Source organism: Balaenoptera musculus, chromosome 2 (assembly GCF_009873245.2).
Source record: "Balaenoptera musculus isolate JJ_BM4_2016_0621 chromosome 2, mBalMus1.pri.v3, whole genome shotgun sequence".
NCBI classification, from domain to species: Eukaryota; Metazoa; Chordata; class Mammalia; order Artiodactyla; family Balaenopteridae; genus Balaenoptera; species Balaenoptera musculus.
In genome coordinates, this window is record NC_045786.1 from 142,860,547 (window position 1) to 142,881,613 (window position 21,067).

Genomic DNA, 21,067 nt, shown 5'->3' on the forward strand with positions numbered 1-21,067 from the left:
CTGACTGGACTGCCCTCCACCACCCATCATTTCATCACCAGTATCTCATCACAAGTATGACATGCAGTGTCCCTGGCAGGGGACCCCCTTAAGCTAACGCTGTGTCCTAATGCCTTAGCTGATCCCAGGACATTACAGAAATGGGTAGAGGTGACAGCAAGGAGGCCCGGGGCGGGCGGTGGGGGGGGGAGGAGCAGTGGAGGTGCTCACGACCACCCCTCCAGATCAGTCCGCCCCAGCATGGTGCCCACACCACAGCAGACCCACCTTATCCCCGGCCAGGATCTTGAAGGAAGCCATGACTTGGTCTGCTGTATCTGTGTCAGCCGTCTCACGGGACATAAAGTCGATGAAGGCCTGGAACGTCACTACCCCTAGGCGGTTGGGGTCCACAATGCTCATGATGCGGGCAAATTCTGCCTCTCCCTGGAGGGAAGAGCCAATCCCAGGCCTGTCATCCTCTCAGCCATGATCTCCTCTCTCTATGGACCTGAAGCCCCTGTGGGCTCGGAGTAGCCTGAGGCTATTAGAGAGGGCAAAGCGGACCCCTGACCTAACCTGGGTTGTCTTGAGGGCATGATAGGAACATAATACCCAATAGTGAAGACCCAGTTCACGCTTCCCAACCTCTATGGATGCCTTGATTCCTCTTGGAGCAAAAATGATAATGCTGATAATAATTAATGACAGCAATGGCCGACACTCACATAGCGTATACTATATACCAGGCAGTATTCTAAGTGCTGTGTATAATTCATTTAACCCTCCTCACAACCATATGAGGTAGGTATTTATTTTATTATTTCCATCAGGTTTCAGATGAGAAACCTAAGGCCCAGACAGGTTTAGTGACTTGCCCAAGGTCACACAGCCAGTAGGTAGAAGAGCTGAGACTTGAACTTGGGTGGTCTGCCTCCACCGCACTGTACTTTCTATGTGTCAGACATGGGCACAGCACTCACGTGAGTTCCTTCATTTAACCATTACAACAGTAGGGCAGGGTTCCCCTCACCTTATCCAGGCCCCCAAGCTGGTGATGGCAGAGCTGGGATTTATTCCCGGGTTCCCTGTTTCTAAAGCCCGTGCCCCTGCCCCTCTGCTGGGCAGCCCATGGGCTCTGCACTCTGCACCACAGCCCAGGCGTCGCCGGGCTGCCTGGCTGAGGCCCCTGTCCTGCTCAGAAGGCTGGCACGAGGGCTGGCAGCTGAGAAGGTTGGGGATGGGCTTGAGGAAACGGCAAAGGGGCAGCAGGCCTGGCTGGAGCCATCACACGGGCAGAGGTGGAAATCTCCAGGCCTCATGCAAGACGAAGCAGGACCAAGCCCCACCCAGAGTGCCCACCACCAGTCCTTCCTGGCAGCCCTGGGGTCAGCCCCACCATCCACAGTGGGAGAGAAAAGGCCCACCTCCACTGTAAATATCAAAAGATAAACCAGCAGAGAGAGGCGAAAAGGCCAGGTCTCTGGGACACACACAGGCCCTGCGGCTGGGCTCAGCCTTCAGGGCGCCATCTTCCCCACGGACCAGAATCTTGAGGCCCCTCTGGGGAGGGCACCCTGAGCCCGAGGGCCTCCAGCCCGCCACAGCCAGGACTCGGCCTCTCCAGTCAGCCGGCTGCCCCTGGCCGGAGAGCGGGGTTTACGTTACCATGTTGTAACCCATGGAGATAAGGCAGGCGCGGAAATCATCCGTGTCCATCATGCCTGTCTTCTTCTGTGGGGCCAGTGGCACCGAGACACAAGGAGGAAGGGCCGGCCGAGGGCCAGGAAGACGTGGCACAGGTGGCCAGAGGGGAGGTCGAGGTGTACGGTTTGGGGGTCAGGAAGGGGAGAGGAAGGTAGGAGGAGCAGATGCAAATACACATCCGGGGAAAAAGTCCACAGGAAGGAGGAAGACAGAGCAGGGAGATGCAAAAATCCGTCCACAGGATGGAGAGCGGCGAGGAGAGAGGAAGGTGGGCACCGAGCGGGTTCCCACGAAAGACAACAGAGGGCAGAGGTCGGAGTAGTGGGAGGAGGAGCCCGACACGGGCCGGGGGGGGACAGCAGGAGAAGACGAGCCCCGCGGCCCACAGGAAAGGGGAGACAGGGAGATCCAGACAGAGAGAGAAAAGAAAAAGGAGAAACGCGTTATTTCTCGCCCCGGACGCCACCCCTGAGCGTGCTCCATGCGGGAGGCGAGTACCTGGGGGTCGTTGCCAATATCATAACCCAAGCTGATGAGGCAGGCTTTGAACTCCTCGGGACCCAGCGTGCCGGAGTGATCCTGGGGCCGCCGTGCGCCAGCCAGCGAGCCATGCGGTGCCGGGGAGGTGGAGGCCGTGAGGGGAGGGGTGGGCCATGCCCCGGTGGAGGGGGTGGAGGGTAGCGAGTGTGGGGAGACACAGGGACAAAGGCATGCGGATGGGGAGGGCGGAGGGTGGAGGGTCGGGGGAGGAGGGGAAATAAAAGTGCACACGGTTAGACACACAGACGAGGCCCAGGGGCCCTCTCCCTGGCACACTCAGCCCTGCTCCGGAAGGCAGGCCACAGGGGAGCACGGTGAGCCACAGGGGTAAGCAGCTGCCTCACAAGTGCCCAGCCCACCTCCGGCCCTGCTGCCCAGACCGGGGTTTCCAGGAGGGTTCCACCCACCCAGGTGCCTGGAGGGCAGTGAAGCAGGCAGGGGGGGTGGGCAGCACCTAAGCCCATGCTCCCGCCCCCTGTGGCCACCGCAAAGCCCCAGGGCACTGGGAGGGGCAGCCCACGCAGAACTGTCCTGTCCCAGAGCTAGGAGGAGAACCCAGGACTGACAACTCTGACGCCCCCGCAGAGTGTCCCAAAGGCTACACTGGGGGGGACGGAAGGAGGGAGCCCCTGCTCTGTCCTGAGGCGGAGGCAAGGGATGGTCCCCACAGCCAGGGGACAGCAGGCCTTCCCTTGAGGCTATGGCAGCCTGGCTCCCGGGGGTGGACTCCTGGTCGCAGGAGACCAAGGGTCAGGGGTCAAAGGCCCTCTCCTTAACTCACAATGCAAGCACTCTCTCCAGGAAAGCGGGGAAGCTCATGGGACACCAGAACAGCTCCTAAGGCTGGCTCGGTGTGGTGCAGAGTCAGGGCAGGCTGACAGCAGTTCCTCCGGGCCACCACCCCCTTCACTTGCCCAGGAAGCGGGCCCACGTGCTGAGCAGTGCCCTCCAGGGCCCTGGGGCAGGGGCTGGGGCTGCCCTAAGCGAGTGCAGGGGGCGGGGCTCACCCGGTCAAAGTGGTTGAAGGAAGCCCGGAACTCGTTCATCTGCTCCTGGCTGATGCCCTTGGCATCCCTGGTCAGGATCTGGTTCTCCACCTCGTTGATGGTCCTGGCGATGGTGGTGAGGAGTTGCTCCCAGCCCACGCGGATGTGCTGGGGGTGGGCAGGGCCTGTCAGCAAAGGGGTCCCAGGCCTGGGCCACCCCTGCTACTCCTTCCCCTGACCATCAAAATGGCCAAAGCAATCGAACCAGGCCTTCTGTCCAGATTTACAGTGTCACCAGAGGCAGGGGGACCAGGACCAGGACAACCCACCAGGACAGAGGACCCTGATGATGAAGGGGGAAGCACAGGAGGGTGGTGGCCTCTGCCCAGGATGGCAGAGACCAGAATGACCAGTGTGGTCAGGTCAGGAAGGAGGGCAAAGTTGGCAGCAGGAAAAACTAAAGGACAAAAAAGTGGGTAATTCCCTGAATATCCAACTCCATAACCTCACACACATGCCTTCACGGTCAAAACAAGTAGGTCATTTAGAAAGCAGATGCCAAGCCAGCGTTTGGAGACCACCAGCCTCAGAATCACCAGGCTGCTTGTTAAAAATTTAGATTCCTGAGCCCCATCCCAGACCTAGTGAATCAAATTCTGGAGACGGGGCCTGGAAATGTGCACTCTCAACAAGCTCCTCGGGAAATTCAGAAGGCACTGAGGACTGAAGACCCAGAGCTCCAGGAGTGAGGAGAAGCGAGTATCCCCTCACTTAAAAGCCAGTTTATCCTACTATGACCAGTTTTCTTGGATGATGGGTAACCCCCCACCACTACCCCAGCCCAGGATGGCGAAGCAGAACGGGATCTGGGGCTCCCTCTCTGGAGAAGCAAGGCTGGTGCCACCCACCTCCATGGTGTAGTTGGTGTGCTTGTTGTCGAAGATGAGTGCCTCCTGGATGAGCTGGTGGTCGCCCTCCAGCTGGTCGATCTTGGGCTTGTAGTTGACGATGCTCTTCTCGTATTGCCGCAGGTGGCTAAGCTGGTCCTCCAGGGTCCCGTGCATCTCAATGGAGATCCTCCCAATCTCCTGCTCACCCGGGAAGGAGGCCCTTGTCAGACCACCCCACTCTGGGCCCCTGGGGTGGAGACTGGGGCCCCCAGGTCATTGACCAACCCCTCAGATGATTCTTGGCATGGAAACAGCATCATAAAGGAGTATGACCAGCATCGTTATCACCGGCTGAATACCTCCTGTCTCTCGGGCACCTCTCAGCCTCAGGAAGGGGATGCAAGGTCAGTTGCTAACCTAAATGTTCACTCCTCTGCTCCTTAAACTCCCTTCTCAAGCCTATTCCCAGCTACCATCCATCTCAGGCACTCTCCCACTGAGCTGGGTTCCTCACAGGCTCAGCGCACCTCACCTACCTTCTCAATGGCCATGCTCCTGCTGTTCTGTTCCTAGGATGCCTGCCTTGCCCACCTCAATCCCACCTGTCTCCGTGGTCCAGGACTAATCCCCGTTTCTGTCAGTCTTTCATCCATGTAAACACACCTTGCTCGTAAAAGCACCTTCTGTGCACTCAGTTCAACTCAGCAAATATATCCCGAGCACCTACTATGCACAATGTGCTAAGCAGGTGGGGGTGGGATGCAGGGAAGACACAAACATGAACTCGATGTGGTCTCCGCCCTCAAGGAGCTCAGAGGGACACCATGCTCTAACCCACACAGTGTCCCTTCCTTATCTACATCACCCCCATACCTGGCCCAACAATTCAGCAAAAAATTCCACGCTTGCCCAAAGCTCGGTTCTCTCTCTGGGGAGATCACCCTGTCTGACCAAGATCACGACTCAGGAGGAAGGGAGACCTGGTCAGCCACATAAGCCAAAGGGCAAGCCGAGTCAGTCACCTAGGCACTGCTCCTTCTGTGGGACCTTGTGACTCTTTAGTGGTGTCCCTGTGTGGGTCTTTGCTCTCAAACCAGACACCGGAATCACCCCACAGGCCTTCCCCGCATAGACTCCGCCCCCACCCACAGGGCAGCAGACCAGACTCCACAGTCCCCGCAGGTCCCGTCCCAGAGGAGACAGGGCAAGCCTGACGGGCTGGGATGGTGCTGGGAAGGGTGGAAACCCTCTCCCTGCTTCCCACGATGGGCCCCACCTCCATCTTGGTCTGGATCCAGGGCCCGATGACGTTGGCCTGGGCCGCAAACTGCTTGCGTAGCCTCTCGTTGTGCTGCTGGCGGGCGTGCTCCTCCGTCAGGGCCTGGTCCCTCCGAGGCACCAGCTGCCGTACCTGGGGCAGGAACAATCATGGGACATTGGGATGGGCCAGCCATCTGCCCCCATTTCGGCAGAGGAAATGGAAGAGCCGTGAAGGGAAGGGGCCAGTCAGTAATAGAGTGAACACATTGACCTGTTCTAGAAATTCAGCCATTCATTCACTTGACAGATAATGAGTACTTACTATGTGACAATGAAATCAATGAAAAATCAATGAAAATCAACAACACACACAGACAAAAATCCCCGCCCCTCTGAAACTTACAGTGGCTCCGCCAACGCCCCACCCAGCCCTTGGACTCACATGGTCCCATTTGCCGTTGATCTCCTGAGGCGTGATGGTTGTGTAGGGGTTGGTGCCCGCCATGTTGACGTGGTAGGTCTGGACAATCTTGGACACCTCATTGTGGATGCCTAGGATGGCCAGGCGCTCCTTGTCCGCATCGGGGAGGGTGGCCTTGAACTGCTCATGGGCTGTGGTCAGTCCCTGGACATAGACGGGCATGCAGGAGAAGCCCAGTGACTGGGAGGGAAGTCCCAAGGGAGACCCAAGTCCCAAGGAGCCAAGAGAGACCTGCAGGCCCCAGGGTAGAGGTGGGTGGAGGGGCCACCGGAGGCCGGCCCCACACGAGCTGGGAGGCCCAGAGGTATCAACCCAGGGCTCTCGCGGCTGAGAACCAGGATGGCCGGGCTGCCCACAGGAAGGTGCCGACAGCTTCACGCTCAGGACTGGTGAAGTCAGCAGCAACCCCCCGGGGGGCGCTCACCACCCCACAGTCAGGTCGGGGACAAGGGGTGCTCCAGGTCTGCTCCTCAGGTGACCTCCCCCAACACACGTTCCTCAGCACTTTGCAAAACCTTTTTCATCTGACACTCTGCAGCTGTACAAAAGAACAGCTTATTGCTATGAAATGGGCTCCTAGATAATTGTTAGGTTAAAAATATAAGGCTCGGGATACAGTTTATAATGAACTTTTTGCATAAAAAAAGGGGCGTGGAGAAGAACATGTTAAGAAATAAATGTGCTTGCCTACGCAGAGACCATGTGGTCATACTGCTCACCTCTGGGGAGGGGCACTCGGGGCTGGGGGACAAGGAAGGGAACTCATTGCTTAGCCTTTTTAGCTTTTAGATTTTATACCATGTGCATATATTACTGAGTCAAAATAAATAAAATGCAAAGCTTTCAAATCTATAACATCCTGGGGATGCTACCCTCAGTCCTCTCCTTACAGGGGCAGTCCTGCAGTAGTGTGAGCCGTGGGCAGCTGGGGAGCCGGCCTCCGGGGGCAAGGGGGAGGGCGGCAGCACACCTGGATCTCCTCGATAGTGTGCACGATGAAGGTGTCCTGCAGGTCCTCCATGGCCCCCTCCATCCAGTTGTTGAAGGGTGCGGCCCTCTTGGCATATTCCAAGTACAGCTGGTCAATGGTCTCCAGCAGTTTCTCTGTCCGCTGGGAGTGCCAATGGCACGGGGGTGGGGAGGTGTTTAGCAAAGTCATGTCCAGAATCACCGCGTCCCCCCACCCCTATTCCCAACAGCCTTCGAGATCCTCCCGGCCAGCCCAAAGGGGTTCAGGTCTGGAAGCACAAGACTAACTCAGACAGAAAAAACAGGCTCTCTCTGAGGTGCTGGTTCTTAATATGGGGTGTATGGACCACCCCCCAACTGAGTCACCCAGCCTGGCCCCCAGAGAGTATGGTTTGGAGAACAAGAAAGTTCTCAAACAGCTGGGGTGGGGCTGAGTACACTAAACCGGGAGGATGGGATATGATTAGGACATCTTCATCAGGGCAAAGGCCAAGTCCAGGGTCAGTGTGAGCCTTCCATAGGCAGGCCAGGCCTGGGGAAGGCCCGGGGAACCCAGTGGAGCCTCTTAGCCCAAAGCAAAGAGAGTCACGAAGCTGGAAGGAGCACACAGAGTTGCTGGAGGCAGGCCTCCATCTCCCTCGGGGGCCCTCACCTCCAGAGCTTCCCTCCGCTTCTGGGTTAGGGCCCCCAGATTGTCCCACTGGTCACAGATCTTTTGGCACCGGGCGTTGACACTGGGTGAGTCGTAATAGTCCAGCTCACTGGGAGGGAGGAGACAGGAAGAGTCAGATGACCCAGGTGACTTCCGTGGCCTGCTCTCCTCTCCCTGGGGCTGGGGCGCTGGTGGCACCGGAAGGCCAGGTGTGCTGGCTTCATGAAGACCTTCCAGGACTCCCCTCCCACTTTCAACTCCTCGGCTTTCAGGAGACCGCTGGCAGGAGACCAGCGAAGGCCAGTTCTCCTCTGCAAGGGCCCCCACCCCAACCCCGCCTGTAGGCCATGCTAGTCTTGACCCCAATGCCCAATGACAGGAAGCCACTAAGACCAGCTGAGAGCTCAGAGCCAAGACTTGGTCATCCTCTGGTCCCACACCAGTTACAGGTGAGGACCGAAGGCCTGGGACAGAACGATCACAGGCTATTCCCCACCTGGGGGGAACGTCCTTAGCCTTCCGCACTGATGAGTTTTCAGGCCACACTCCCACCTCCCACAGCGCCCCCCGCGCCCGCTGGGCCGGGCCTACTTGAGCTCCTGCGCAATGGCGGCGATCTGCTCCACGCGGTCCTGGTGGGCGGCCAGGTCGCTCTCGAAGGCCTCGTGCTTCTTGAGCAGGGCCTTGATCTCCGAGAGGGTGGCCGTCTCGAAATCCTTCTGTTGCAGCATGGCCTCTTTGCCTGGGGTCAGAGACAGGGCACAAGGCTGGGCGGGAGCCGGGAGGCCCCACCTTCTTGACCCCAACTACCCACCCCTCAGGGCCCAGGAGGTCCACTTCTGGTACATCCCGAGGAGACGTGCCCTATACGATGATCAATTATCTGCAGTTCGAGAAAGCAGATGTGCAACCGGAACACCCATCCACGATGGGGCAGGGGCGGCAAAGTCACTACTTTCCACGGAGCATGTCAGGGCCATCGGGCGTGGTGATGTACAAAGGCTATGCCGGACTAGGAGGGGAGGTTAGGGCATAACATGAACTTTATAAACAGCAGCAAACAATGATCTATGCCTGTGGCATAACCAGGGAAAAACAAGCCAAGTCCCTCAGGGATACCCCATCTTTAGAGTTTCTCCAGTTATAGTTGCTGGTCCCCAGCAGCCCGGCAGGGACCCCTCCCCTCAATTACGCTCAGTGTGGGTACCATGTCCAGTGCACTCTGCACAAAAGCCATCAGTGGCCAGAATCTTCTCCAATCATCAGGTGCACAGCCCTCCCTTTTTAGGGGCAAGGCAGACTTGGATTTCTTGGATTTTAGTTTCCCAGGAGGAAAAGGGGATGAGAAATGACCTCCCAGACTGTTGTTAGACGATGGGTTATCAGCTGCCCTGGGAAGCAGCTGCTGCAGGACAGGGGCTGACCTGGCCTTGCCTGCACTCCCACCTCCTGTGTTTGCACCCATCAGGGATGCTCAGCCCCTCTCAGTAAATGAAGGCTGGGCTGTAAGGTGACGGCTTCTTTCCCTCTCTCTACTCTTTTTTCTTTGTCAGAATAATAATATGACAAGTTTAGGGAAAAAATATCACAGATGAGCCTACTTATCTACTCCTTTTCAGTCTTGCCTTATATGGATGTTGTGTTAAAACCATCGGGTGTATATAAATAAAGTTTCCTGCTTTTAAAATACTCAGCAGCACATCATCAGTTTCTACTCTGGCTCCAGCGGCTTCTACATGAGCCACTCTCATGGCTGCACGACATTCTGTTGCATGGCTGAACCGTCACTGGCGTAACCACTCATTGCCCTACCATGGGGCATTCAGGCCCCTCAGCTTGCGCTATTGTAGATGGTCTCATCGCAAACATCCCAGACACGTGACTTCAGCCATGCTTAGGGTTAATTTTTTTTTTTTTTTTTTTTTTAGACACTTTTTTTTTTTTTTTTTTTAATTTATTTATTTATGGCTGTGTTGGGTCTTCATTTCTGTGCGAGGGCTCTCTCTAGTTGTGGCAAGCGGGGGCCACTCTTCATCGCGGTGCACGGGCCTCTCACCATCGCGGCCTCTCTTGTTGCGGAGCACAGGCTCCAGACGCGCAGGCTCAGTAATTGTGGCTCACGGGCCCAGTTGCTCCGTGGCATGTGGGATCCTCCCAGACCAGGGCTCGAACCTGTGTCCCCTGCATTGGCAGGCAGATTCTCAACCACTGCGCCACCAGGGAAGCCCAGGGTTAATTTTTTAGACAGTCTCAAGAAATGGAATTCCCAGGTAAGCGGGCAATAACACTGTCAAGCGTGAGTACGTGTAGCCAGACTGCTGTGCCCAGCAGCTGTGCCAGCATCGACTACAGGCATGCCAGCACCTCTCATGCCCTTGCTGGTGGCTGGCAAGCTGGCGGGGCCAATCCTTGCTCTGTACCTTTTGGCAAGCTGTTCCTTGGCTCCGGAGAGGACACGATAGAAGCATGTGGGTGAATAGGTGCAATTTCCACCATCCCCCTTCTACTCCGCACAACCACGCTTGGATAAATAGCTCCGTACATGCACAGTGGAACGTGGGGCAGCAACCTCATATCACTGTATACAAAGCTCAGCAAACCCCCTCTGCTGAGTCAAGCACACTCCTATCCCCCACCAAGCCTCGCTACCCCCAAGTGGCCGTCCCTACTCGTCTCCAGCCTAATGTTCGAGGATCACAACAGAGCTGAGTGGGACTGTCTTAGGGCACTGAGCTCCACTGGCCAGTTGGTCTGCCCCGGGGGCTCCAGCTGAAAAGGCTGCATGGCCCTAGGAGATCGGCAGCATGGCCCCCTCTCCAGCCCCAGCCCAGGTTCTGAGGAAAAGACCATTCCAGGTATGATCTTCTCTCTTTGGAGTTAACCTTAGCTGCCAACAAGCAGACACCAGACATGGCCCCAAGAACCTCCAGGTCAGAGTGATGGAGACACACAGGTGCTAAGGCCAAGGCTCCAGGTTACTACAATGGGAGGCCAGAAACAGGAAAAGGGCAGGCACTGGAGGGAAGATATCAAGGGCTACCATTTACTGAGTGTGTTACATGTGCCAGGCACCCAACTAAGCATAAAATGCACTTATGATATGTACGCATATAACAACCCCATGAGGAGGTATGCTGAGTTGAATAGTGTCCCCCCAAAACTCCTGTGCAACCCAGAACCTCAGAATCTGACCTTATTTGGAAATAGGGTCTTTGCAGATGTAATTAGTTAAGATGAGGTCATACTGGATTAGGGTGGGCCCTAAACCCAATGACTGGTGTCTTTAGTAGAAAACTGAGAGGCAGACTGAGTCACAGAGACCCAGAGAGAAGCAGCCACGTGATGATGGAGGCAGAGACTGGAGTGACGCTGCTACAAGCCAAGGAACACCGAGGACTGCCAGCAACCACCAGACGTGGGGAAGAAGCATCGGACAACCTCCCCCTCAGAGCCTTCAGCAGGAGCCAACCCTGATGACGATTCAATTTAGGACTTCTAGTCTCCTGAACTGTGAGAGAATGCATTTCTGTCCTGTTAAACCACCCACTTTATGGTAATTTGCAGCCCTAGGAAACTAATCCGGGAGGGTACATCATCACCTGCATGTAATAGACAAGGAAACAAGACCACTGGTCCAAGTTACACTGCTTCAAGGTGGCAGCGTCGGGGTTTGAACCCCAACCTAATTCAGGGAAGAAGAAATCATTATAGTGACAAGAATAATTAACACATATATAGCATTGTACTATGCCAGGAACTCTTTTCCGTGCATCTAATGTATTAAGTCATTTAACCCTCATAAACCTATGAGGTTGGTACTATTATTGTCCCCACTTTACAGATGAGAAAACTGAGGCAACCAAAAGGCTGATGAACTTGCCTAATGTCAAGGAACTAGCAAGAGACAAAACAAAACAAATAAAAAACAAGAGAAAAAAGGAGTTGTGGCTGGTGGTTCAGCATGAAAGCCAGACCCTTGGAATAGGGGGCAGGGGCTAGGCTGGCCTTACCGTCCGTCCAGGCCTCGTGGATGGAGGCCTTCTGCCGGAACTTCTCTGCCAGGTGGTCGAGCCGCTCCAGCCTCCGGATCTCATTCAGCAGCCACTCCTCATAGCCCTTCTCTGCCTGCTCCAGGCAACCCCAGGCGTTGTTGATGTCCTGTTAAGGATGGGCAGCACAGGGTCAGCCCGCCTGGCCCCCGAGACCCCAGAGCTACTCCATGCCTTCCAGGAGGAGTCTCCCCCCCGTCTCAGCCATCCCCGTCCAGCCCGCACGGTGTTTCCCAGGGCTCCCGGGCACCAGGCCTCCTGGACAGAGAGTGGGGCCACCCAGCTACGGGGCGTTGGGTGTGCAGCTCAGTGGGGAGAAAGCCCAAGGCCCTCTGTGCTCCAGGACTGGCTTCTGACAGGATTCTGAGCAATCACAGAGGTCACAGGGCCAGCCAGGGAGACACAGCAACAGACTGAACGAGGCAGGCAGGTGTGGGAGCCTCCCAGCCTTCCCACATTTCTGGGTCCACTCACGGGCCCCAGCCTCCGGGCCCTGGACAATAGCCTGGAGCCTGTAGGGACCCTGGCCTGGGTGAGCCAGCCAAGAGTTGCCCAGAGATAGTGACAGGTGCTGAGCACAAACCCACAGGCCTTCAGACAGGGAGCCACTGACAGGGCCATCCCCTACAGTTAGCACAAGGGCACCCCTGGGCAGTGATGGCTGACCCAGCTCGAGTGCCACCCAGGTCCCTGCCATGTGCCTGGGGCTGCGCTGCGTCCCCCCAGAGGAGGGGCTTTACAGCACAGAGCACCCCCCAGCTAGCAGCAGCTCCGGCCATCTAAAAACTGCTGATTCATCCTGGAACCTGTAAAAGGACTGCAATTTTCCAAACTGCATGTACAACGTCACAGCCTTTTTCCTGTCCCCCAGAGTCCCCCCAGGATCCTGCTTCCTTTTCCAATGCTGTTTGCATGCTTCTCCCCTTCCCTTCCATTCCTGCCCCATGAGCTCATGTCTCCTCATCAACTCTCCATTGCAAAGGGCAAAAGCTCTATCCTGTTGAATTTTAAATTTTCTTTTACATGTTTCTCTGGCTCATAAAATTTCTCAAGTTCTGAGGAGAGGGTAAAGAGGGAGGAATAACAAAAAGTGACATAAATGAAGAAAATTTTATGACATGGAAACCTGGTCACAATATATTGTTGTTTTTTTAAGCAGCTTATTAATTAAAACATGCTTTAGGATTCCCTTAAAAATTATATTTACAGAGACTAAAAGAATCTCTTCCCCCCCAACATCTTTTAAGTTGATCCTGGGTAGTAAGATTATGAATAATTTCTATTTCCTGAATTTTGCTTATTTTTACCTTTGAAATATCCTACCAAAAAAATCTATTACTTAAGGTAATAAAAAAAATTTTTAAGTAAGATTCCATGAAAGTGAAAATTATCCTTATTGCTATTATACCCTGTTTGGTTCAACATGTCAAGAGGGATTTTGTTTGCAAAGATGATTTTTTTGAGGGGTAGGGAGGAAGGTGCTGGGGGCAGATCCAAGTGGATGTTCAGGGGTCTGGAAGGGCAAGTCTGACCCGGAATGGTGAGGAGAGAAGGGGCTCTGTTCCTGGGGAGGGAGGGAACCCCACATGGCTGAGTGTGGGCTGGAGCCTGGGCGGTCACCTGGAAGGGAGAACTGGTCTCTGGAGCACGGTGGGCAGGTAGAGAGCACACGCCCCCGCCCTGCCCCACTCACGATGCCGCCTTTGATGGTGACCGGGCACAGCTCAGGGTGGGGGCAGTCCGGGTGCTCACCGAGACCATCCTGCCCTCGGAGGGCATGAAGGCGGGCCGGTTGCTGAGGCGCAGCTTGGTCTGCAGCGTGTTGAAGTTGATCTCCAGCTGGCACTTCTCCTGCACCTTGGGCGGCTTGTGCAGGCGCCGGTAGTCGCGGAAGTCCTCCAGCTTCTGCTGCATGGCGTGCATGGTGTTCTCGGGCGCCCGGTTCTCCAGCCACGGGATGGTGCGGCGGATCCACTCCAGCAGCTGGAGGGAGTGGGGGAAGATGCTGGGATGGGGGCAAGGACTGGCCTCCCTCTCTTCCTGATGCTGGGGGGGCATCTCTCCTGACAGCACACTCTTTCCCAACTACCACCCCAGGCCATTCGGCCAGGTTCCACGGTGTTCCCTCTGAGAATCAAAGGCCTCATGAAGCCTGGCCGCTAGGGTACATCAACTCACAGCCAGCATCACTCAACCTCCCTGCTCTGCCAAGGGAAGACCTGGGGGCAAGATGGCTCAGCTAAGAGCAGGAGACCCGAGTTCTATTTCTAGGTCTACTACCTGGCTGGGCCTCAGTTTCCTCATCTTACCATGGAGGTGTGAACACTCATTCCCTGAGGCCCCTGCCACCTGACCTTCTAGGATTCTAGAATGTGGGTCCCTGACTCAAAAAGGAAGAGGCTGGCCTCTCGGGCACAGGCAGGGATTGTTTTCCTCGATGAGGTGATGGAGGAGGAGGAGGAGGAGGAGTGGAAGTGATGAGAGGAAAGACGTGATCCCCTGCCAGGTACCAGGCACGTGGCCTGAACTAACTCATCTGAATGATGACGAGAGCTACGTGGTCATGGGGTTAAGTACTGTGATCCTGCCTCAGGTGGCGGAGGAGGTAACCAAGGCACTGTGAGGCTCTGTGACTTGCCAAGGTGACCGAGGTGGAATGGTAGCACAGAGGTTAAACCCAGGCACCTGGGCACCAGAACTAGGGTTGTCACTATGCTGGACGGCAGATCTGATCTACCAAGAGGCTGGGCTGGGCTGTTCAGAGGGCTGAATTCTTCTAAGGAAGAAGCAAGTGGGGCTCTAACCCCAATGCAGCCAGTGGCAGAGCAGCAAATCCAGTCCTGTCCCCTCCTGTCCCCTGGGTGGGCCCGGCTGCTAAGCTAGCCTGAGGCAGCACTGATTTACTCCCCGTTCACGTCCTCTCTGAACCGCATACTCCTTTTCTAGTCCAAGCGAAACCCCCAGAACAACAGTACACTCACTGATCTCGAAGGGCCTCCAGGGTCCCTTAGCACAGCTTTCACTTGTTAAGTGAAAACAAAACAAGACCCAGAGAGGTGAAGGGATTTCCCAGGCTTACTCTCGGTGATAGAAAAAGCCTGGAACTCGGCTCTCCAAAGCCCAGATTGGCCCCTGACGCACCCTCTGCGGGAGCAGAGCCGAAGCTGCCCCAGGAGGACTGCTAGGGATGAGGGATGACACCCAGCCTGGGACTGTGCCTGGGCACAGATTTGGAGGTACGGGTTCTGGGGCTCCCTTGTCTCTCAGGGTAGGGCGGCAGGGCCTTGCGGGGCCAGGCCAGGAGCACCCAGAGGTACCCACATCGCTGGCCAGCTTCTCGTAGTCTTCCATGAGCTGCTCATTCTCCTGGTTGACGGCCAGCACCTTGCAGATGCGATTGGCGGCTGTCTCGGCCTGGCAACAAGACAGAGAGGGTCACGGTCAGCCTCACAACGGCGGGAGCACCTGGCACACGCCTGCGGTGACAAGGTCTCCTCCCACCCCTGCAGGTCACGCGGTTGGAAGGCACCTCCCAAGACTCTGAATTCACAGGCTCTCCTCACCATCCTCTTTGCCAGCCTGGGCCGAGTCCCACAGATCAAGCGAGCCCAGACGGAGATCTTAGTGGCTGAACTGGGGGCCCCTGAAGAAGAGCCTAAGTTTGAGATCCAACATGTATGTTGGGAAGAAACTAATCCAATGACTCGTATAATCGAAATACTCAGCTCAGGTGGAGGGGTGAGAAAATCCATGCCCATCCTGGGGCATGGAGACCCTGGGATTCCCAAGGCTCAGGCTTTCAGATTGGCTTTGCCAGGATCTTGGAGGTGCAGGAATTCAAATCTGGGAGTCCTAGAATAAGGTGCTGATAAGGAGCGGGGCCTCTCAGGACCCCTGCAGAACCTCTCTAGGCTCCTGGCCCAGAGCCCAAAGAACTTTAGAGAAGCTCCAGGAATTAAGGATCAACCCAGCACAGGCAGGATGTCCAGAAAGCCGGCACGGGCACCTCCGGGAAAGCTAAGCGCACATTCCACACCGAGTGCTGGGCCAGCAGACACCCGATGTGGGCCTTGGTGGCAAGAGGAACGAAATAGGACTGAACGGCAATCGGATGCAAAGGCCCAGAAACCCCAGGGGACACCGCTTCTCCCGCTTAGAGGGCATTGTGCACCTGACACCAGCAGGGGCCAGGCGCTCCTAAACCCACTTTGCTCAGGTGATCTTTAAATGCAGTTCTTGTGCACATCCTAACCCAACTGCAAGGGGAGGGGAACTCGAAGCCGTTTTGGGGTCCTGTGATAGGAAGATGGCCTAAGGGTGGCAGCAGATAATGCCAATGAGCAAACAGATACGCATCCTGGGGCCCTGGAGAAGGGTGACCCTGCAGATGGCAAAGGTTTAAGGGGGAGAAGTATGGGACCTTGCACCTGGTTGATGAACAAGACAAAACGGATTTCAACTGCAGCAAGATAAACTGAGGCTAGGCATCAGGAAGAAGTTCCTGAGAATGACGGTGCTTTGACTTGGGAAGGAACAACTGAGAAGATGTAAATGCTTTTTCATTGCAGAACTCTGCAAATAGAACACACGCCCACCAAATCATGTGATGCGTGGGTGACTGCCAGGAGGTGTGTGTGTGAGGGGGCAGGATGAGATCACCATAAAGGTTCTTTCAAGCTCCAAGCGAAGACACTGCACCCTCCAGGGTGAGGTGTCAGGGCGGGTGGGCCTCTAGCAGGAGAGCTGTGGGCGTGGCCAGAGGGGGGAGCTGAGAGTCCCAGGTCTCAAGAAACTGAGACAAGCAGTCACATCCTTAGGTCCTCACCCGCTGCGCCCCAACCTAACTCTGTCCTGGAGATGCCAAGGCCACTTCTCACAGGACCATCAGGAACGCCTGACGGATCATCCTTCCTCTTAGGAACCAACAAGCAAACATGGGGGATCCCAAGAGGCCACAAGGAGGGAAATTCCTTCCTGGAGCCCGTCCCAGAAGATGCGGGGCCCCGGAACGAGCAGGGTCATGGGAACTGGGCTGATGTCCCCATGAAGCTGCCCCAGGAATCTGCCTGGAGTCACCGGGGCCACTTCCCTTGAAGGCTGGGGAGGGGACCCGGGGGAGGCCAGTGCTCTCCTGTGTGCTGACATGTATGTAAGAATGTGGGGTGGCTGCAAAGCCCCCAGCCCAACGTGCTGATCAAGCAAGTAAGAATCACAGGTAGCCCCTAATCATCGGCAAGAAGCAGCTGCCACTGTGATGGCGAACGGATCAAGCCCACCTTCACCGTGTTATCTTCCTGATTCATCTTGAGATCCTGGGCTCAGAGGCCATAAGCTTTGATTTGTGTGTCAATTCATGAACTTGGTGGACTGAGTGAGGCCTGCGCTCATGGGATTCTAGAAGACATGTCCTGCGGGCCTTAAGGGCCTCGGCCGTCCCTCAGAGGCTCCAGGGTCAAAGGGGGCTCCTTTTGGATGAAGTCTAGGGGAGTTCCCGAGTGGACCTCCTGGGGACTTTTTATAAAGATCATCAAATGGGCTGAGAAAATATTTTATAGAAACAGGCCAAAGGATGACTTCCAAGTGCCAAAGGAAAAGATTACTGGAAATTTGTGTTGACCCTTCCATGGTTTGTTTTTTTGTTTTTTATGACCCACTTTAAGGTGTATTGTTATACAATGTAATACAAAACAATGTGCTTAGTTTTATATTAGTTATTTGTTTCTAAGTTATGGATTATTAGCCCCGGAGCGCTTAGCTATCCCCAAATGAAACCCTCAGCTATTCCAGGCCAAACTGCCACTCTACTAATCAGCATCACATTAGCTGGTACAGGTACCGTCTGGAGAAGAAGCAGCCTCAATGCCGGTGACATCAAACAGCCAAATGAGGCCAAATGACGCGCCGTGGCGCTGCCACCCACCACCTACAGAGTCATGCGAGTGCCACGAAGATCTCATCTGTGACATTTTTAGTCAAAAATTTCCCAAATCTAGCTAGAATTGCCCATTTCCTTCCTCCCACAGCTTCCCACTGCCTAGTCTTTCTCCACGTCCCAAGTCAGCTCCCTGCCCTGGTGTCCCTGGCAGCGAGGCCCCCAGACAGAAGGGAGCCAACCCCACGGCGCTCAGCCCTGACCCCAGCTACCGACTCTGGCTTTGCCCCCAATCCTCACTCCAGGCAGCGGGACGAACATGCTCTCCTCTGGAGGCTGCACTGTCACACCATGAAGCGTCGCACAAGCTGTGACCACCTTCCTCAACCTTCCCTGAGCCTTTCAGTTGCAGATCCCCACCACTCAACACTTAAGACCCTCAAGCTCCAGTGTGTCCTGCTCAAGAAAGCCTCCGTGTCCCGCAGCCCTGCAGCGCCCCCCCCCCCCCACCCCTGCTCAGGTCTGCAGCAGAGCAGAGATCAGACCACAGCATCATGAGCTTCTTTTATTAAGAGTTTTCCCGGATGGACCATGAATCCCTTGAGGGCAGGAACGGCGTTTCTTTCCCTTAGAAGACTCACAACCAGCTGGCGACAAATGGAAGGCTGCAAACAGCATCATCTACTCCTAAAAGCATCCAGAACCCCCTACAGCAAGTCCAGTTCGTGCCCTAAAAGGCTGTTTCTCAGAAACAGTTCCCAATAGGCCGTGAATGTTAAAGCAACAAACTACACAAAGAAACTCTGGTTGCTCACAAGCCATTCTAAATCCCTCCAGGGGAAGAGGAGGGGAGAGGAAAAATGAGAAAGAATGAGAACCAAAACCAACACGTCAAACAGAAGTTGGTCCTCATCTGACTAGGAACGTCAATCACACACACTTGCATCCATCCAAGTACAGTATCCACACAGGCACACAAACACGTGTACACCTGCATGCATGCATGTATTAGACACGGCTGTCTTTCTAGTTCCACCGCCCAAGGCTTGATAAGAGAAAGACAGTGAAGAGGATGCGGGGCACTGGGCGTGGGTTTCAGGAGACTTTCCCCCATTGGCTCCAGACATGGAGACAGTCAAGACAAGAAGAGTCTATGAGTCTGAAAGATTCCTCCTTCTTCCACGGGAGAGGGGCAAGGTTCCCCTCCCACTGGCCTGCTGAGCTGTAAGCAGTTGCCTGACTCCTTCGAAGTGGGATGGGAGGGGCAACTCCGGGTGAGGCCCCTGACCCAGGACGTGAGAGGAACACCCCCCCCATCCACACACCCCCACCCCATCCCCCCAGCTGGTGACCTTGTCCTCATGTATGGACAAAAGGAGCATGAAATGATTGCAACAGGGATGAGTGAGAGGGAAGAGGGCATGGGGGGAGGTGGTATGAGATTCGGGAGGGAGAAAAGCAGGCTGCTTCACACACACACACACACACACACACACACACGCACGCACGCACACGCACGCACACACACACACACTCCCTTCCGAGCATCAACAGCCAGGACACAGGGAAGGCTTCAGAGGCAGGGAAGGCCAGTGTCAACGGGCATGAAGCCCAGGAGAGAACCCTGCAGGAGCAGGGGAGGAGGAGGAAGGAGAGCTGGAAAGAGGGGAGAGACCACGGCCGAGAGCTCAGCCTAGCCCTGGGTGCAGGCAAGACTCTGTGTGGTTCTCAGGGCTGGAGGCCCAGTGAGGCAAGTAGACAGGTGGTGCGCACATCCTGCCTAAAAGGTGGGGCGGAAGAGGGGCCAGAAGAAGCTGGCAAGAAAGAGCAGCGGCAGAGGTGGGACAAAGAGAAAGAAGAAGCAAGAGGCAGGCCAGAGAAGAGGCTGCAAAGGGCTGGGCCTCCTGGGGATGCTGGGACACCCAGGACGGGGAGCCTCCAGGCCGGGCTGCTTCCTGTCAGGCAGTACCCATGAGGCCTGGAAGGAAAGTGAGGAAGGTCTTGGGTGCCCATCCAGGCAGGGAATGGGGCCGCTGCTAGCCCACATAATGCTTTTATATATATATATATTTTAAAGGCACCTCTTCCCCAAGGCACTTCTATTGCAAAACTGTCATACTTATTCTGTTAGAAGACATTTTTACTGCCATTTGCAAGGTTATTTTTGTAAAAAATATTCAACTCTTCATGGTCTATGGTGCACACAGGGCACCCTTGGGTAGTACGCAACCTGCACCACTGTCCCTGGCAGGCCTGGTTGGGAAGGATCAGGCAGGACCCTGAGCCTCTGGACTGGACACCAGGGGGAAGGCAGAAGACTTCGCCCTGCCCTGGTTGCTGGGTAATTTGAGAGGGTAGTCTTGCTTAAGTAGATGGAGGGAGAGAGAGAGAAGTGAGGAGGTCCTGGATATTTAAGAGAACAGGCAGGAAGCAGAGCCAGGAACGGTGCTGCTTGGGATAAGGGCTCTCAACTCAGCCCAGGGAAGGAGCTGAGACCGCAAGCTTGTTTCCCGTTTGTGGCACCTGTTATGCCCAGCGTGCAGGGGCAGAGATGCAGGCCGTCAGAGGCTGGCATTCTCAGGCATCTTTAAGTATCCTGGCCAAAGCTCAGAGAGCATCTTGCCCTCCTGCAAGAGGCTGGGGTTGCGGTAGGGGGAGGGGGGCTTTTCTAATCCCGCCTTTCATTCCAGGGGCTGCTGCTGGAGTATCCAGGGCGGATGGAAGAGATGGGCAAAAGGGCGCTGGGAGAGAGGGCGAGGCCGAGGGAGAGCTCACCTTCTGCGCACCGAGAAGGCGTGGCAGTGACATGAAACATTAGGTCACATGGCCTTCCCATCCGGCCTTAGCGTGCCTACACATCTGCACAGAGAAGGAGAAGAGGTTGAGAGAAGAAAGTAGGCAGCAGCGGCGCAGAACAAACCCAAACAGCCATGGTGGACAGAGCACACAAGACAGACAGACAGACAATGAGGGAATGGGCAGAAAGAGAAAATGAGACGATGGGAGGAGAAAGGGGCTGGGGTGGGAGAGAGTTAGGGAAGAGGTGGGGAAAAAGGGGGGGAGAGAGGGGGTGGGGCTGGGGAAGGCTGGGCAGAGGGTCGGGGAGGTGGGAGCGTCGCCCCATCATGCATTTCAAAACAGGCCACTCAGACTCCATGCAGAGGGTGGGAAATTTGCCTGAGTATGTGGCAGCTCCAAGGCCCAGAGCTGAGAGGGCCAAGCCTGTGGTCTGTCGTCATAGCGACCTGGATGTTGTGCTTCTGGGGTCCTGCCTGTGAGGGGACCTGGGGGAGGGGCGCCTGCCACCCGAGATAAGCCTGCTAATGAAAATATTCAAATCTTCAGTGTCTGCAGTGTGAATGACGCCTTTGTGGAGCGCAGAACCTATACAACTGGACTTTAACCTCAGGTCTCCCTGGGCAAACCTGGGTCAGGACACTTGAAGTGTTCACTGCGGCCCACCCTTTCCCTTCGTCTCCCCAAGGGGTTGTGTAGAATGACCCCGCATGGGGGCCCCAGGCAAGATATAGAAGGCGCCAAGGCCCAACAGGGCTGTGGACAGATTTGCTAAACCACGCCTGTGAGCGGGAGAAAGGCGGGGGCTTCGTGACACCTCTGTAGAACAGGTCAGTGAAGACAGGAGGCACCTCCCCAGATCTGCCTCCGTAAGGCACGCCTGCTG

The 21,067-nt window shown here is 55.7% G+C and overlaps 1 protein-coding gene across 3 annotated transcripts in view; it reads right to left on the reverse strand.

Moving 5' to 3' along the window:
- Positions 1-21,067, reverse strand: part of ACTN1 (actinin alpha 1) — a 95,979-nt gene that overhangs the window by 2,219 nt on the left and 72,693 nt on the right. Inside the window, exons 9-21 of one of the 3 annotated variants that reach the window (XM_036842623.1) lie at positions 14,835-14,927; positions 13,266-13,496; positions 11,475-11,622; positions 8,056-8,206; positions 7,465-7,573; positions 6,814-6,954; positions 5,805-5,987; positions 5,379-5,513; positions 4,121-4,300; positions 3,234-3,380; positions 2,185-2,265; positions 1,648-1,713; positions 268-426 (exon numbers count right to left, since the gene is read on the reverse strand). In XM_036842623.1, coding sequence (XP_036698518.1) covers positions 268-426; positions 1,648-1,713; positions 2,185-2,265; positions 3,234-3,380; positions 4,121-4,300; positions 5,379-5,513; positions 5,805-5,987; positions 6,814-6,954; positions 7,465-7,573; positions 8,056-8,206; positions 11,475-11,622; positions 13,266-13,496; positions 14,835-14,927 — 1,824 coding nt within the window. The remainder of the gene's footprint in view (positions 1-267; positions 427-1,647; positions 1,714-2,184; positions 2,266-3,233; positions 3,381-4,120; positions 4,301-5,378; positions 5,514-5,804; positions 5,988-6,813; positions 6,955-7,464; positions 7,574-8,055; positions 8,207-11,474; positions 11,623-13,265; positions 13,497-14,834; positions 14,928-21,067) is intronic. The other 2 variants (XM_036842625.1, XM_036842624.1) reach the window with 2 other exon arrangements.